The sequence below is a fragment of the Merops nubicus genome, unplaced genomic scaffold (assembly GCF_000691845.1).
Source record: "Merops nubicus isolate BGI_N331 unplaced genomic scaffold, ASM69184v1 scaffold21106, whole genome shotgun sequence".
Classification (NCBI taxonomy): Eukaryota; Metazoa; Chordata; class Aves; order Coraciiformes; family Meropidae; genus Merops; species Merops nubicus.
The window spans coordinates 4,829-23,376 of NW_008615845.1; the positions used below are offsets into that span (position 1 = coordinate 4,829).

The following is an 18,548-nucleotide window of genomic DNA, read 5'->3' on the forward strand; positions in this document are numbered from 1 at the left end:
CATCACTCCGGTAGTGAATGCCTTAATGTTTGCTGCATATCTTACCTACTGAGTTTGAAGGTGGCCAAGGCTCCAGAGCAAGGTCTTCCAGTGCCATGAATGCCCCATACCATGGATGCTGATGCCTCTCCCAGCACGTAAGGGTGGAGAACAGAGCGTGTACCAGTGGGTTGCTTGGTTTCCTGGACGTAGGGCATCACTTCATGCAAACGTGGTGGAAGAGTTGGGTGCCACCCTGGAAGAGGTTGCCAGCTTTCTGAAAACAGAGAGGGCAAGACAGGGCACCTGGCACCAGTTTGTATAAGGGGATTGGCATGAGGCACCTCTGGTCTTTGTAAATAGCTGGATTTTTAGCTGTTCTGGAGGTAGATTGGAACAGTTGCCTTCAGTTTTCATTCCCCTGCTGTATTTATAAAGGTGGCTGTTGTGGCAGTCAGTCCACCTGATAAAAAATACATTTGACAAAAATCAATTTTCCTAACATTGACTCTGAAAGTTGGGCTGTGTAATTCCATAGGTACAAATGAAGAGTTACTGGAGTTTAAAGTTTCTTACCTTTGTTTTCTACCTTGTAGCACTGAAGGCTGTAGCACGATCTTGCTGTTTACAGGTGAACAGAAATTGTCCTGAAGTTTTCTGAACGCGTGGCAACCCTTTGAAAGTAGTACTGTAATTATAACAGTGTAATATTTTAAATCCTCTCCCAGAAAATCTGACCAGTTCTCTGCTTTTCTCTCCCTCCTCTCCCCCTTCCCTGCCCTAGTTTTTTCAGAGGCCTCAGATCCAGCCTCCAAGAGCCACCATCCAGAACAGCAGCCCTTCCATCCGTCCTGGTGCGCAAACGCCGACCGCGGTGTATCAAACCAACCAGCACATCATGATGGTCAATCATCTGCCAATGCCCTACCCGATGCCTCAGGGCCCCCAGTACTGTATCCCACAGGTAAAAACACATCACCCAGGCACCCGAGGAACCCCAAAGCAGCGTTTGCTCCCTCTGGATTTTCTCAAGACCTGCCACGGAGTTGAGCAGGGGGGTGAAATTAAGCTGGTGGTTGCATATTTAGCCTCTGCCCCTTTTTCTGGATGAAGTATTTGTGCTTCTGTGCGTGGAGGTAGGAGGAATAAATCACCTTCAAATCATAGTTTTTAAGGTCCCTCTCAAAACCAGCGTGAAACTAAGCTCTTGGAAAATATGCAGTGCTAGAAATGTATCTAAATGGACTTAATGGGTCTACAATTACTCTGAAGTCTTGGGCCTCAGAAAAATGTAATATTGCTGAAATCAGGAGAGCAACTGTTTTCCCCTTCAGCTCCATGTCTTATCTTTAGATGACAGAACTTGCCATTCCTGTGATTTTTTGACTGTGACATTGCTGAATCTGTGATTAATCAGTGTGATAATGAGATCCCTGTTGATTTGGGGAGATCAGTTACAGGCTCTATATGCCACAGCGTGAAGTTTCCCAACTCCTTGTGAACTGATGGTGTTTTTTTCTCCTCCCAGTATCGTCACAGTGGCCCTCCATATGTGGGGCCTCCCCAGCAGTATCCAGTTCAGCCACCAGGACCAGGACCTTTTTATCCAGGACCAGGTCCTGGAGAATTCCCCAATGCCTACGGTGAGTTCTGCTCGGAGATTTCTTACAAAGGGATTTTCTGGGTGTGTTTTTCTATTGTCAAGCTGAAGATTTATAATAGCAAAGTGGATTAGCATTTGTTTGAACTTCAAATAGCTGCTTGATTTGGTTGTGTCACAACCCTTATTATTCACTCCTGAAAAATTCACAATAACAGAGTGTTGTTTGTATCAGTGCTTAAGGAAAGGCTGCAACTCACAGAGCCACCCATAGTCACATGTGAGCAAGAGTGGTGGCTATTTGTTATTCTCTGCTCAATCACTGTTATTTATTAAGGTATTGTGAGTACATCTGGCAGCCCTGGTTTCTGTTGAGCTATGCCCTGAGTATATTCACAGCAGTGAATGTTTCTCATCCCCACATTCCTTGTTTTGGAGTTTAGTGAGGGAGGAGAACACACCATGTGGTTTGATTCACCAGTCTTACACTGCCAAGATCAAGCAGAAGAGTTTGTAACCTGTGCACAGGCTGAAATTTGCCTTTTTAATGGGCAGCTCCTGGTCTTGCCTTTTTTTCCAGCAGAAGGGTTGGGAGATTCCCCAGCCCTGATGTGTGTGCTGTGGTTGTTCAGTGCACTGTACTCAGGATATTTGATTGATTCCCCCATATATTGAGCTTCAAAGCTGCACCTAAAAATTCAAAGGCCACACATCCAGCTCTGGGCATCCTCCTGTCTGCATCTCAGCAGTCCTGGACTCCTCGAGGACCTTACAGCTGCCTCTTACTGGGGTCCCAGTTTGGAGGCCATGTGTAACCATGGGTGACTCTCTCACTGCCCAGTGATGCTTCTTCTATTGGCACTCATCTTTTACATAAAAGTAATTAAGTCCTTTCTTAATCATGTCCTTTCTTAATCATTTCCAGCCTGTTGCCCTGTACAGTGTCTATCCCACTTACATCACAGTCCCCTCTGAGGTTTTCTGTGGGATCTGGGTTTTGAAAGTTAAAACCAATCAGCTCCTCCAGGCTGTATTTGAAGGAGATGCAGATTTTAGGAATCTTGCAGTCAGCTGCATCACTTCTTGGGTTTTAGTTACCTTCCCCTGCTCACTTGTGGGAACACTGGAGTAATCCACCAGGATGATTCTAGTCATCACCCTGTCATGTGGGGGATTTTTTAAAGGGTTTTCACCTTTCTGTGTCAACTTGGAAGTACTTTATTCAGTCAAATTGCTCCCTGCTCATGCATATTCTCTATCAGTGGAGGGCAGAGATCCCATCAACTTTGTGTGGCTTCAGCTCTTGGTATTTCAGAGAAGTGAATGATGAACAGTTGACAGCCCAGTACTGCTGATGGAACTGCATGTTTGCTCTCCACAAGTATACATTCCTTTCAAAGGGGAGAAAAGCCTCAGTTGCTTCCCAACTTATCATTTTAAAAGGTCTGAACTGTTGGGTTTTTTTTTTTTTCACTTTTTTCTTTTGTTTAGTTTATTTCATTTATTGATTTGGTGCATATAAAGCTAATGGGACTACTCTGAAAGATGTCCATGAAGCATTCAAACCTGGTTATAAACTTTCTGAATAAAACAGGAGAGCACAATTTATAAGGCAGCTAGTTCCTGTTTATTTATCCAAGACAAAATGAAGAAATATTGCAATGGCTCTTTAAATCTGATCTGCTAAATGAGGAAATTATCCCATATTCCTCATTTTTTTTCTGCTGTTACAGGTCTGTTTTCTTACTTTCTGCTCACTCAGTGCCATTCGTTTGTCTTCACTTCTGTAATTTGGAAAGGGTTCCCTTCTGGTTTCTTCCCACTCCTGAAAGTGCCTGATGTCATGCACAGGGGCTTGTGCTCTTGCAGTCCCAGCTTGTTTTTAGGTTGCTGTGTCTGCAGAGCACCAGTGGGCAGAGCTGGAGCCCTGTGTCACCTCGAGCATTTTGCAGGAGGAGCAGGTTTAGCCAAGGAAGAGGATGAGGCCAGTGGGATGAGGTTCAACCAGGCCAAGGGGCAGGTCCTGCACATGGGTCACAACAACCCCCTGCAGCTCCAGGCTGGGGCAGAGGGGCTGGAAAGTGCCCAGTGGAAAAGGACCTGGGGGGATGGTCAGCAGGAGGCTGGAGATGAGGCAGCGTGTGCCCAAGTGGGGCACACTTCTGAAGTTGGATAATGTGTTTTCTCTGTTTGTCTCATTTTGGCAATTTCTTGTTTTCTGTTGTATCAGCCAGTTCCCACATTGCTTTGGGGAAGACCTTGAAATGATGGATGGAAAGGAGGGAGAATAAAACTTGGGTGCTGCTGGAAAGGATCAGAAGGCAGGGTGCCACACTGAAAATGCACTGGGCTTGTTGCCCCAGAAGCTGTTTCTTCCCAGAAGTTACTCTTGCTTTTTGGGATTTGCTTTCTTTAAAGCATTTTTCATAAAGGAAGAGTCTTTCCTGGAGTTAGGCTGCAACTCACTCTCTGACAGGGATCTCTTTACAGACTCTGATTAGATCTGGTTTCTAGGAAACTAGCAATCAAGATAATTAACACATTGCAAGGCTCCCAGGCTTCCTCCTGTCCTCTCAGTGCTGCAAACTCCTGTTGTGCACCTGGCCAGTGTGGCTAGTGATAGTCAGAAGAATCTGAGACTTCATCACTTTTCAAGGAGAGTTCTTGCTTCCCACGCCAGGGGGATGCTGCAGGAGACTTCTGTGCCCTGAGGCCAGATCTGAAGTCACGCTGGAGTTCACAAAGAGAAGTTTATTGAGTCATTGTGGCATCTGAGAGCAAATACACCAGGATGGAGCTTTTAGCAGCCTGATGCTCTTTGCTTCCAGCTATCCGCCTGCTACTGCAGCAGAGAAAAGTTCTTGCTGTGAACCTGCTCCCAGCTTCTGCTTTCTAGTTCATGGTTTTAGGATTGTTTCCTTTGAAGCTGCAAATCATGTTGTGCTGGGCTGCCTTCATTGGCTGTCCTGGATTTCAGCATTGGCTTGAGACAGTCAGAGCCTCCCATACTGGCTGTAGACACACAATAGAGATTTTCATTCCCATTTAAAGGTTAGTTCTGTTGAAAAATAGATGGAATTGCTCCAGACATGAGTGCAAGCAGGCAGTCTATCTAGCATCCATGCCTAGAAGGGCAAAAACCCAGCACCATCTTCCAGGTTCACCTGATCCACAGAGAGAAGACAACTCTGCTCTGTTGTCTTTATTTAAGTCTGGCACGTTTTTAAAGCACTCATCATTTTGAGCCAGTCTGATTCCATAAAGAAAAACATAATGAAAATATATTGGATATTAGGTAATCAACAGCGTGGGGTAATTCTGCAGTAATAACCATGGTCATGCTTTTTTTGTGTCCCATCCTGAGCAGAATATTGCTTGTAATTAAATTTTCTGGCACTACTTCAAAATAGGATGCATATGACCTCACAAATTCTTTGTTTGACTGAATTTCTCTCCAAAGGATGGGGGAAAAAAACCCAAACCACACAACAACAAACCCACCTGTTTGTCAGTCAGAGGAGTCCAAGGATGGGACACTTTTCACACCTTGGTGATTTCAGCAGCCTCTCCAAAATGGAAGCACGTGATCAGTTTTTCTGTTCAGGAGGAAAAAGAAGTAAAGTTGTGACTTAATCAGTTGCCTTTGTGGAGTAGCAGGTTCTGTTTTAGTGGAAGTGGGGAAGACCAAAACACAAACAGGTTGCCAGCTGGATGTTTAAGTTCTGATTTTGACAGTCAGGTGTTTTAAGTTCTGGTCTTTAAAGGGAGCAAGGAGTAGGTGTCAAGTTTTACCTCTTGTGCTTGATGTTCTTTCCTTAACAAATGAGCTGAATTTTCCACTCTTGTTTCTGTCTTGTCCTCCTCTCCCAGGAACACCTTTCTACCCAAGTCAGCCAGTGTATCAGTCTGCACCCATCATAGTGCCTACACAGCAGCAGCAGCCTCCACCAGCTAAAAGAGAGAAAAAAACGGTAGGTGATCATCTAACTGATCCATCCCTTCTGAGAAGTGTCCTGGTGCTAAGCTTGAAGGGAATTAATAACTGTCTTAAGCTTAAAAATGAGCTTTATCCTCACAGAGAGGCTGGGTCTTACCTTTCACACCCAAGTGTAATTAAACATTGCACAATCCTGCAACGTTTGACTTCCAGTTTTCTGTGGGGACTTTCTGCTCTGGGTTTGTGACATCTCAGCCACTCAAAAAGGAAAATTTTTTGGCTGGGTTTGTACTGAACATAAGTGGAAGAGGCATCATCTCCCTGAGCCTGGGATCCTCAGCTGCTTGTGCTGCTGCTTCGAGTGTAACCAAAGAGCCAGGTGGGACTGAACAAACTCAGATCAGTCTGGGAGACTGTTGGGAATTGGTCCAAATTGACAAAAAATAAATGGTTTGATATTATGCCTTGGACAAGCAAGTTGTGGACTTATCCACAGGCTTGAAAGAATCTGAACACACAATATCATGAAAGTAGGTAGAAATTTGGGGACCACACTTCTCTTACTAATTCACTAGTTAGAATTTAAGACACACTAATGGAATTTAAACCTGTTTGGAGGTGGAATAGTGAAGACACAAGAGCTGAATGTAATTTTTAAACAGAAAATGTTACGGGCAGACTTGAACTTCTGAATGAATCATTTCTAAATGCTTGAAAAGGAAATGACTTTACATCACTGTATGTGTTAGAGTGGTTGGAAAACTTTAAAAGAATTGTTTCCTGGGGGGAAAAAATACAGGACTTGTAAATGTCTCAACATGCAGAGTATTTGTATCTTTTGATTTTTGAAGATGATCTGAGGTGACACTTGATTTGTGGAACTGGAAGAGCTGGGCTTGCAAGAAAGGCCTTTTTTTGTAGCTGCTGTCAGCAAAGGGTGATCCAACACTTTTGCCACCTCTTCACCATCCTCTTCAAGTCCTGAGGAGCCTTTTTTCAGCATCCCAAACACAACATGGCCACATCATTAATGCTGTTTGAAATGCAGAGACGTTCAGAGACGCTCAAGTGTGGTTCAGACAGCTTCATGCTGATGAAACAAAGTTCTTTGAAGTGGAAAAGCAAAAGGTTTTTTTTTTAAATGCTTGAGATGTTTTTTCTGCATGTACTATTTCAGTTTGCTAATTGATGTCACAACTGAAGAAATGAGAGAAATTAAGGAAAAATTACATGGCTATATGTACACGCACCATTAGTTGAGTATTGGAGTAGTACAAGCTTTCAGGCAGGGAAAGTGTGTTTTAATGCTGTTGATTACTTGTCAGGAGGAGGAGAGGGTAGGAATCTGTGCCAACTCTTAAGTCCCTGTTGCTGTGGTTAATTAAGAGTTTCAGCAGAAAAACTCCATTAAAAACACGAGGAGACCACATCTTGTCAACATCCTGAGTACCATGTGTATATTCATTTGTCTTCATAACCCAAAGAATCAAGAAGACATCACATGATGCTGAAGCTGATAAATCACAAAACCTTTCTGCAATTAGTGACTTTTTATGTAGCTGAGTGAAAAATTGACAGTGGATTGCAGTGAGATCCCTGCCCTTGGCAGGATGGCATCTCTGGGTTTGCTCCTGGTAGTACCTTGTGCTCAGCCCAGCAGGGACCCCTGCATGCCATTTGTATGGAGTTCAACCAAGAAAGAGCTCGTGGGAAGGTGGACAGGCAAGGCTAGCACTGCCTTGAGGTTTAGCAAAGTGTTTAATTCTTATATTGAAGATTAAAAGCTCTGTTCCAAGTTAAGCCCCACAGCTGTTCCCCATGTTCAGTGACACAGCTTGGCTCAGGTGGCAGCTGAGGGTTCAAATGGGTGAGTTCTTGAGTTGTTTAGTTTGGAAGATTATTTTTCTCTGCCATTCTGGGGGCTCTGAAGGGACTCAAAGCAGACTTGTTCCCTAAACACTGATGAGCTTCATGGGACCTCAGTTTGCTCCTCCTGCAGTTTCCCTTTCCTCCACTCACTACTTTTGGTTTGATTCCCTGTTTTGCTGATATGACTTTTCTCAGTGTGGAAGGGAAAAACAGAAAGAGCTGCTCTGCTTTCCCCCATCACCAGCTACTGGGTCAGCTGCAAGGTCATGGAATTTCATATCAGGGTAGAACATGGCCTTTTTTTTTTTTGTTCTTGCACTTTCCACTGCCTGGCAAACTGAGTTCTGTAGCTAAACTCAGCTAAATTTTCTAAGCTGTAGTAAACTGACTTTCCAGAAGTAGAGATGATGTTGCAGAAGTAGGCACCTAGATGTGGCCTAGAAGAAAGCTGGGGAGGGACTTTTTACAAGGGCTTATAGTTACAGGATGAGCTGTAATGGAAGGGGGGAGATTTGGATTAGAAATTGGGAAGAAGTTCTTAGGTAGGAGACTGGTGAGACACTGTCACCTGAGTGACCTGAGCATCAGCTCAGCCCAGAGCAGCTCCTGCTGAGTGTAACGACATTATGTCCTGTCCCTGCTCTCCTCCCCATAAACCCCCAGGACAGCCTGTAACAGGGAGATGTGTTTCAATTCTTTCTCTGCTCAATCTCCTAGATCCGAATCCGGGATCCAAACCAGGGAGGCAAAGATATAACAGAAGAAATAATGTCTGGAGGGGGCAGCAGGAACCCAACGCCCCCCATCGTGAGACCCACTTCCACACCTACTCCACCTCAGGTAATAACGTGGCTGTGTCACCTCCTCCTGGTGGTGTCTGCTTTGCTTTGCTGTTTGCTAGAGCCAGTTCCTGGGTGTTCCACCACCAATTGCCTCAGACACCTGGATGGTCCTAAATTGGCAGTGTTCTTCAAGGATCTTTTGTTTTTCCTCTCCAAATTTGGTCATTTTTATCAGCCTGTAGATGTAAAATGTGGAGCTGCAAGTTCCCCATCCCTCATTTACTATCAGCAGTAGATTTTAGAGTTTGTAAAGACTCTTGGTGTTAAAGGAGGAGCCAATATATTTGTGAGAAACGTGGCATTTCTGTTAGTCTCGTGTTCCTGAGGAAAGTCCTTATCATGCATGTGATGGATTATCTACCCGCAGTTGCATCACTGTCCATACTAATGTCTTCCTGCTCTAGTAGTGATTTTTTTAGAGTTACAACCACCATGACTGTAGCTCAGGAATTTTATCACAGAACTGTGATAAATCTACCACAGATTTGGCCTCTGCGTGTTCAACCTTAAAAATGCATTTTTCAGATGTAGGAAAAAACATAAATATCCCAAACTGACATTTCCCATAGCTCATAAATCTTCTCTTGTCACATGCCTTTGAGTTTGACCCCTTCTAAATCTCTGTCCTGCTTCACCTGAGAAATCCATGTGTAACATCTGGAAATCTATCTGACTGGAAATCCAGGTCTGTCCTAGTCCTTTTTGACCCAGGGCCAAAAGAGCACGCTCAGGCTTGCAGACAGCAGTCCTGATGTGAACATAAGTCCACCATGATGTGAACTGCTGGGGCTGGAAGTGGCTGAGAAAATAATTTCTGTCCTCTGACCACTTTTCCCCACCCACAGCATGAAGAAGCAATGCCTCCTTGATCTTCCCATAGCATCAGAGATGGAGAGAAGGTGCATGGAAGCACCTGGCCTCAGGGCACTCCACTGGACTCTCTCCAGTAGTTCCTTGTCCCTCTCTAACTGGGGAGCCCAGAGCTGGGCACAGTCCTTCAGATGTGGCCTCCCTAGGGCAGAGTAGAGGGGCAGGAGAACCTCCCTTGGCTCATGGGCAACTTGTTGCCCACCAGCACTTCCAGGTCCTTCTCCATGGAGCTGCTTCCCAGCAGGTCACCCCTCACCTGTACTGGTGCAGGGGATTGTTCCTCCCTAAAGGGGGTTCTCCAGGTGATGGGTGGACTTCAGGTCAGAGCCTGTGAGGCTGAGGTGCAATTTCTTCTTCCAGGTTCTTCCCTCTTTAAATGTTACCAGTTTTTGTGAGCTTTTAGGTGAAACAGCCTTTTCTGAGCTGAAACCATACTTTCCCCTCTGTGCCTGGGTAGTTTTTGTGCTGAGATGAAAGCACAGGTTTGTCTTGAGACACCCACTGTGGTGGCAAAGGAGCTTGAGGTTACAGCTGAGCCAGTAAAAGTGTAACTGGGATTGCTGAGATGAAACAAGAGCCTGGCCTGCAGGTCTCCCTTGGAGCTTTTGGCCATTCCCCTGGTTCAGTCGAATCCTTTTGTTGCCTGAAGGCATCTCCACGTGCTCTGGGTCACCTGCTTTCCCCTCCTGCTGTCCCTCGTGGGCAGGCACCGTGCTCGAGCAGTTCCCAGCTAGCCCCGGGTTTGAACAAGGTCTGCAACGCTCGACTGGAAAAAGCTGTTTTCCTGCCAGGGAGCAGCCTCGTGATCTGTGTCTGCAGCTGGAGGGGGAGAGAAAAGAGATCTGGTTACCTCTAGAATCCATCTAACTTCTTTCCAAGCATTTTCCACAGGAGAAGATCCTAGTGCTGTCAAATGTTTGAACACCGGTGAGATCTTCCCATTACTTCCCACTAAATGACTTTCCCCCTTAGAAGTGGGGAAGAGCTGAAAACAGCCAGGGTTTCCCATTGTCTTTATGCCATGCTGCAGCTAATCCCAGCAATTCCCAGCTCTGAAATCTATTTTAAGATGCTTCAATTAAGTCAAACAGGACAAAATAAACGTTTTTCAAGCGGAGGTTAATAAACATGAATTTTTATCAGCTGTAATTTGTATGCAGAGCACAGCAGTGAGGTCCAATCATCTCCTTTCAGTAAGGTATGCAAATACTTCATTGTTTAATATCCAGCCTTCAGTTTGATGAGGTACTTGGAACCACTTTTGTTAATCACAGAAGAGCTCTGCAATAGTGCTCACTAGAAAAAGTTCATTAGTGTAACATAACTGGAAATTTCAGCCCACTTAAGCCAAGAAATCCAAAGTTATTGTCCCAACAGCACCTCTAATTAATTTCTTTGGAGCAAGTGGGTGAAATTAGATGGTGCCTTAATAACTGTGGTCAGTGGCTTAATTCCAGTAATGGTGGATGTTTTAATTTTGAACAGTCTAAAAATCAATAACATTTAAATATTCAGCAATAACTTGGCTTGAAACACACTGGGGCTTTTCGTATTCCCTTTCCCCAGCTGATGAAAGCTGTGAGCAGTCCATGTGAGCTTCCCAGGAAAGTTCCTGCCCATTGAAATCTAATCAAAATGACTCCCAGTCCAATGGTATTTCAGAAGTATGCTGAATTCTGGTAACACTTCTTTTATTTTGATGCCCAGTATTTCATTCTGCAATCTCGTTACTGAAATGACACAAGCACAGAGGGAGAAACTTGCTCCAGAAGCACCTGGAGAAACCACTGCTGTAGAGCAGTCCCTGTCCCAAATGCTACATTTGATAAAGAAGCCATTTTATAGTAATAATAGGTTTCAAAATGTTCCATTTTTTTCCTTTAGATTTGGATTATTTTTTTTTTTTAGCTAACTCAAAAGAAAACCACGGTAGGATAGAACAATACAGAGCAATTCTTGCAGCATCATAAACCACCAGAGCAATTCTGAGTGAGGTTATTTCCTAGAAAATCTCTAAATGCTCTGTTTTAAAGCTGGGAGCTTGTAAGGTCAGTATTTAAGTACTATTTATATTGCTTTGCAATATCATTCCCACAAAAATTAATGTTTTCCAGCTCTCTTAAGAAAACGTGTTTCCTGACCCAGGGAGTTTCTAGGCTTCCAGGTTTCTTGTCCACCAGTCTCGTTTGGTTCCTGTGATTCTTGCCACTTTCTCCTTTTCCCCCACTGCTTTCGGCCATAAATTTTTCATAAAATGACACTTAACATTCTGCTGAGGGTGAGTGGAAAGCATCAAAACCTGCTTTTTTTGTAAAACAGGGTTTTCTTTGGCTTCCTTCAGCTCTGGCTGTTCACAGGGATGTGATTCTCCTTCCATAGTCCAGTTGAACTTATTGGGCTTATTCCTGGAAGAGGAGCAATCCCAAATAAAATTTCAACTCTTCACCCCACTTACTTAAGAGTGTTGTTTTGACTTTTCCAGATGCACTTTTTCACAGCTGTCCTTAACCTTTCTGTTACCTGAAATGGTGAAAAACAGGATATTGGAGGATAATTCAGTCTTTATTCTGTGCTGTTCAGATGCAACAGCTGAAAAAGCTGAAAATGGGAGGGGAAAAAAAAAGAGTTCCTGGGAGAGAAGCAGGTTGTCAGAGAGATTCTTTTTTGAGGGAGATAACTTTTGCATGGATTTCTGATGGCCTGTAAAAGAAGGAATTAGACACCCATGTCTTGGGCACTCTGCTTTATTTTGGTTGTTTAAAAATCCCTTTTCCTGTAGACCTTCTGCAAGGTCAGCATGGGTAGGTAAGAGCAGCCACCTGCACAGAGCTGGGTGGCTTTCCTCTTCAGAGTACTGAGCTTAAATTTAGCCCCATGTTCTGCCTTGGTGTGTGTTTAAGGGAGTTCTGCAATGTTGAGCAGCTGAGTTACCCCATTTGTGTTCACTCTTAACGTTCACTAGTGCTTTACCTGTAAGCCTGGTGTGGTTATTTAGGCTTACACAAGGTCCTCCTTAAACTCTGAGATAAAATCCAAGGGATTTTTTTTGGGGGGGGGTCTTTATTGAACCTTCATGAACACAAGCAAAGTGTTTATCCCATTAGCGATGGGGACGTAATTAAAGTCTGTGGTCTCTGCCACAGGCTGTGGCTTTTTCAGCCTTGTGACTTGGCTGCTCTTGCAGTTTTGGTTTTATATCTAGCAAATCTCAGGCTCACTCCGTGTTGATGGGGAACCAGCTCCTCCTGCTCCCCTTTAGACTGATGCACAGTGGGGTTTATTCTCATCGTACCCAGCAGGTACCATCCGTAAGTCTGTTTGTAGAAGGCATTGGATGTTTTTTTCATAGGACCACACAGGTATAACCAGTCTGGATTATGTCTAGCTATAAATAAATCTAGAAACATTAAATATATATAAAAATATTAAAGAGGTTTGAAATAACTGATCAGTGGAGAAAAGAAACTGAAATTACAGGGAGGTCCAGGAGACTTTTGGGGTTTGTTTGACATTTTGCAAACTACAGAGAAGCATTTCTGCTGCTCTTGGAGAAAGGACTTGGAGAATGAAGTGTGTTCATAACTGTGCTGTGCTGTCCCTGTCTTGCTGTCAACAGTAATTGGCTCTTTCCCCTTCTCCTGCCCCTTTTCCTCCCACCCTCTATGTCCTTTTTGACTTTTTTCAATCAATCTGTGTATCTTTTCTCTCTATTTTCCCAACCTTTGATTTGTCTTCTCTACCCCACCCTACTCTCATCTCCCCACTTGCTCGTGCTGCTAGTTTTTCTGTTCATATGCTCATCACCACCCTTTTCTGTACTTGAAATCCCAGCAGCTGTCCAGCCAGGTCCCTGAGCACAGCCCTGTGGTCTATGGGACTGTGGAGAACACCCACCTCGCTGCCAGCACCCCTGTCACTGCGACCAGCAACCCCAAGCAAGGTTTGTTGATGAATATCTTCTTCCTGATTATTTTTAGTCTTTTTTTTCCTCTCCTTTCTTGTTTTAGTTTCAGTATTTTTGGCATGGAAACAAGCAGGCAGCAGCAATAGGAGGGGAGGGACTTCTTTCCCTCCAGTGGAACATTTTAACAATGCGTTGCTAAGGGAATTAATTGAAATTTGCCAACGTGAAAATGCTTTAAAATAATGACATTCAGGCTTTAATGTCCTAAAGGTTGTTTCAGAGCACCTAGAAGTGCGAAACTTCTCTTACCCAGATGCTGTCCTTCAGAAAGAAATGTGGTCTCAGTGTAACACTTTATATCATTTGGACAGTTAGCCGTAGCAATGGCACATAACCAGAGCATCGTATGGCTCCTCCAGAGCTGCTTGTGTGCCCTGCAAGACATGGGCAATATTAATTGGGAGAAATTCCCTCATTAGTCTGAAAAGTGTCTCACAAAGAGCATAGCAAATTTTGGTGACTTTAGCAAAAATGGCACAGATGGAAGAAGTTCCTCGAGGTGATCATGTTGTCTTCTTGTATCTAAGAATATTTGAAGGGAGATTTTTTCCAAGCCATTCAAAGAAAAGATGTCCCAGGAGGGGAGATGGAGTGTGCCAAGTCTCTTCCCACACTCGAATTTTCCAGTCACCTAAAAGTCATTAAAGAGCTGTTGTTAATAACGTGTGCACTGTAATGGGATGGGTCTTGGAATAGTCCTGACACTGGTCTTTGCTCCCTGGTTATTCCCTGAAGACACTGCTGTCTAGAAATGGTTGAAAAGGGATCTTTTGGAGATCACCTGGGCTCACCCCCACTGGAAGCAGGACTATGGCTTTGTCTGGTTCTTTGTGCTAAACCCAGGTGTCTGTTGCCTGGAGAAGTTGTGGGTAGGTTTAACGTGTATCAAACCGACTGTGACGGTGCTGGCTGCTCATGGGCTTGTTGCTGCTCAGCTCCAGCACAGCCACTCTGCCTGGTCCCTGTCCCTGTCCCCCCTCTGCCAACGTGCCCAGCTCCTGCTCATTGCTGGGGCACGCTCTGAGCACATGAGGTGTGTGGTGCCACTGGGACTTGGACAACTGATGATGCTGAACCATAAAATCGAGCACCTACCTCAACCCTGGGTGTGAAAACTTGTATTCCCCAGACAAGTGAGTCTTGTCTCTCATCCATCTCTCTTTAACTTAATCCCTTCACAGGCAACTGTAAGTAAACTGGAAGTAAGTGGTTCTTAGTTACATAGGTCTGACTGTGCTGGTTTAAATAGAAATCAGGGCTCGAACTGGGATTTAACACTGATGAGCTTTCCTGTGTTTGTCTCTCTTCCATCCCAGAAAGATTCAAACATTTGTTCCAGTCCAAAAATTGCTAAAGAGCACGTTTATGTAAGTGTTGGAGAGAAAGAGCAAGCCCTGAGCTAACACCATTAGTGGTCGACTGTGGCCTCGGGCTGGGGGAGAGCAGCAGCGGTGGCAGTCACAGCACAGAGCGAGTTAAGGGTGAAGGAAGTTTTGACACCATTAATATTATTTATTTAAACCAAGCTGGTGACTTGGGAAGGGCACAAATTTCCAGCAACACATGCCAAGGGATCAAAATCATTTTTCACTCCGTGCTTGGTGTCGAGGGTTTTTTTGTTCCAAATTAAAAATAGTCGTAGATAGGGTTGTGCTTTCTTAAGCGTTAATTAAAACTAATATTATTGCTTCCCTTAAGACCCCTCCATGGGGCTCATCCCACAGATCAGAGTCTCCCTTGTGCCCTTCACTTGGTGTGCTCCTTTGCATCAAAGCTGGGTGGAAAGCTGTCCTCCTTTTGCAGCATTCAGTGATCCTTTTGCAGTCCTTTATAACCACCTGCAGCCTTTGGCCCCCTCGCTGGGTTGGGAGTGGAGCACGTGCTGTGCCAGCAGCCCCAGCCTCTGCTGTTCCTCCCTGCCAGCACCTGCAATCCCTGGGATTTTTATACTGAAATCACCAGCGAGGCTGAATTTGGGATAGTGTCATGTTTAACATCCTTCTTTCTTCCTTCAAAGACAAGCGTTTGGCGTTCGCTGCTTTTAAAGCAGCTCCTGGTTTTTCAGGCTTCATGTGGAGGTAAAGGAATTGTGACTGTAATACCTTGTCAAGGGGCATTATTTGGGGACAGGCAGTTGGCTGTGGTTCCTATAGGTGCCCCTGGGGCATATAGATCAGCCAGGGTGCAGCAGGAGAGGAGATTGCTGGAGGGTCCAGGGCAGGCTGGTGGCAGAGCGTGCAGGAAGCTGGCTGCAGGCCAGCCTGGGGCAGGAGCTCTAACGGGGTATAATTGGGCATGAAATCAGAGCTGTCATAATCACCGACGTCGGAAAAGGTCTCTAAGATCAAATCCAACCATCACCCAACATCTACCATGACCATTAAACCACATTTCCTCACCTCGCACAGGTTCAGGGGGACATTTGGAGTATTACTGTGTTGGTTTTTTTATTAATTTTAAACCTCTTCCCAAATCCTGTGATGTGTCAGACGTGGAGAATGCACAACACAATTTACGGAAAACAGATTCATGTCAGATCCTGAAGTCTGGAAAACTTTCAGCCCCTCCACTGCCACGATGACTCAGTAACGTGTGTTCCCAGAGCTGCCCGTGGAGCCGGCGTCCACCCCACCTTGTGAATCTTTGAATCCAGACAAAAGATGGAAAACTGGCAGCAAGCCCAGCGATTATTTTCAGATAAGCACCACAAAGCAGAAACAAATTCCCGTATCCAGTAAAATCTTCCTCATCCACTGCTCGGGGCAATGTTTGCCACCATGACCACCCAGCAAGCCAGCTCCCTCTCTGGCTTTGATGTCTTTGCATGGAGGAGAGAGCAAGAATCTGTCCTGCTGAGTCTGTGGAAGTTCTTCTAATTAAGAGGAATTTTGCAAGATTTGTATCTATCTCCAGATTTTCAAAAAAATGTATTGGTGGAGCCAGCTTTGCTCCTGAGCAGCCTCACACTGCCAGTAAATGCTTTCTAAATATAATGTAAGGAATGATCTTGGAGTTTTGAGGGAAAAAAAAGGGATCTGATGCAGTTTGGATGAATTGTGTTGATTTTTGTTGTCCCTTCCCAACTCTACATTGTTTCACAGGACTGTGTAATAATTGGCAGGGAAGAATATTCCTTTGCCAGGACTTTGAGATTTGTTCTCCACGATGGTTGTTCAAGTTAAGATTTACTGCATGTTATCCAAATCTGCTCGTGATTCTTCTGAAGTTCCCCCTCCTCAATTGAGTTTTCTCCTAGAATTTTGCACACACAGCCTCTATCGGTGTCTGAACAGATTGGCCAAATAAGGTGTAGTTTGAAGAAGTGTCTTCAACCCCTGGGTTTAAAATGCTGTTGTATATTTTGGCTGCGTTCTTTATCTCTCGGAATGTTTTTCTAGACACTTCAAATGCTTGTTGATTTCTTTTTTTTTTTTGAAGCAACCTCCTTTGACTCAAGGGAGAGAATATCCAGGCAGTTGTTTATAGCGAGCTGTAAATGTCAGGAATGCTCCATGAGTTGCCTGCAAAAGATGTTCCAGATATTGGAGGTGACGACTTTTCTTTTCTAAACCAGTTCCCAGGTCCTTTTCTCCTTCCATGGAGCCTTCAGAATCAAAATCAGCTGTTGGGATACTTTGTCCCATCTTTTTTCCTCACTTGTCATCCTCCTCCAAAGCCATCTCCCTGTGTGCCTCATTAAGTTGATAAACTACTGCTTTGGCTGTGGTCCTCACTGTAACGCTGCTGGGGCTGGCGGCAGCTGGAAGCAAAGTTCTTCATTGCTCCAGCTACTCCTGAAGATGAGACTTGATGCTTCAAGCAGTTTTGGATGAGTTCTTCAAAAACTCCTTTTCCTTCAGCCTTTCGGTTGAACAAGCCTCAAATGGAAAGCCAACAGAGCTGGAAAAGAGCAAGCAAAGCCACACCTCTTCAGCTCTCCTTGAATTTTGATGGGTTTGGGTTGGTTGTAGCCTTTGACTTCCTAATCTGAGCAGGGAGGTTCGTGTCACCAGCTCTTCCAGAATTGCTTTTTGCTGTCGTGGCAGTGTCCCAAAGGAGTTCCCTGTCCTTTCAGTGCTCAGAAGGCATTTTGCATTGATGGAGCAGAGCCCAGCTCCCTCCCCAAGGGTGGGTAAAGCTGACCTCATAACAGCAATCAGGAGCTGGGCTGTTGAGTCCCTGCCATCTGTACCTTGACTTTGAGTCACACCTTTCTCATCCATCTTGCAGAGTTGTAGCACAGAGACACTTTCCTAAGCAAGATCTTGCAGTCTACATCTTATCATCAAATTGGAGGTGGGAGAGGTTGTAGCAGAGATCCTGTAGAGCCTTGAGGCTCTTAGAAGATCTTAAAGGATCCCAAAAGTTCTTGGCTTGTACCTTGTTCAAAAGACGTGGGAGTAAGTGTGTGAAATGGAGTTGCAGCAGACCTTTAGGAGCTGTGCTGTGGTCGTGGCAGGGGTGGTGGTGCAAAGTCTGTTGCTACTCACAGGATAAGTAGAGGGACTTGTCTGCCTACAATATTTGGGGGTCAATTTGATACATGTGCATATTTTGCTGTGTTTTTCCCACCCTGCTTGATACGAGCATGCTGTTTTTTGGTGGCAACTGTGCTTAAACCCCTTCTTGGTTTTCCTTTCTCTGGGAGAAGATGTCTGCTGAAGTCTAGAATAAAGAAAAGGGGATTGTCTCCTTTAGTCTGATGTGCTGATGGAGTTGAGAAGTAACAAGTGGAAAAACAACCAGATGCATCTCACATGTTGGTAATGGTGTAACCTGTGGCATCCATAGAACAGCCCATTGTTGGTCATGGAGCAGCTTCCATATTCTTCAGATGGGGGGAACAGGAGCAGAGGGACCTGGAGGTTCCTGGTGCTCTACCAGTGTTTCTCTATGCCTGCATTTTGGAACATGAGTTTGCCCAGGTCTTGGTGTTCAAACCCGAAGCTCCTTTGAGGCATATCCAAGTGTGTTTTTGTCTTCTGTAAAGAAAAACTTTATTTTCAGCAGCAGTTTCTGCAAAAAGTGCACGTCTTGTAAGATGCATACAAACCTTTTCTCTAAAGGGTGGCCAGTTACTTCAGAGCCAGTTGAGAAAAATAGAAGCAGTGGTTACCTTTTCAGATTTGCCAGGTGCAGGCTGCCTGGACTTCCCCTTTAGATGCAAGGTTAGCTTCAGGTGCCTCTGGTGTCCTCCTTGGAGCTTCTGGGATAGTGAGCAGAACACAGGCAAGGGCAACCAAGGGGGCTTAGGTACAGCGAGGGAGGATGGAGCTGACTTGCTGTTGGTAACACTGTCTTTTCTTTCCCCTCTCCTTTCCCAGAAGAGAAGCCAAAACCAGATCCAGTATTAAAACCACCTTCACCAGTCCTCAGACCAGAACCTACTGTGGAGAAAAAAGATCAAGCTGGCCAGACGACCGAGGCCACCTCAGTGGAACCCCCCCCAGAACTCCCTCTGGCTCCGTCGCCGACGCCGGCCGCTCC

At 44.9% G+C, this 18,548-nt stretch overlaps 1 protein-coding gene across 1 annotated transcript in view; it reads left to right on the forward strand.

Annotated features, from left to right (window-relative positions):
- Positions 1–763: 763 nt before the first annotated feature.
- The window catches only part of LOC103775227 (eukaryotic translation initiation factor 4 gamma 3-like), a gene marked incomplete at both ends in the record, with an annotated part of 18,122 nt that continues 337 nt past the window's right edge, over positions 764–18,548 (forward strand). The window contains 6 exons of the mRNA XM_008942671.1: positions 764–943; positions 1,508–1,622; positions 5,450–5,550; positions 8,103–8,225; positions 12,929–13,037; positions 18,386–18,540. Coding sequence (XP_008940919.1) covers positions 764–943; positions 1,508–1,622; positions 5,450–5,550; positions 8,103–8,225; positions 12,929–13,037; positions 18,386–18,540 — 783 coding nt within the window. The remainder of the gene's footprint in view (positions 944–1,507; positions 1,623–5,449; positions 5,551–8,102; positions 8,226–12,928; positions 13,038–18,385; positions 18,541–18,548) is intronic.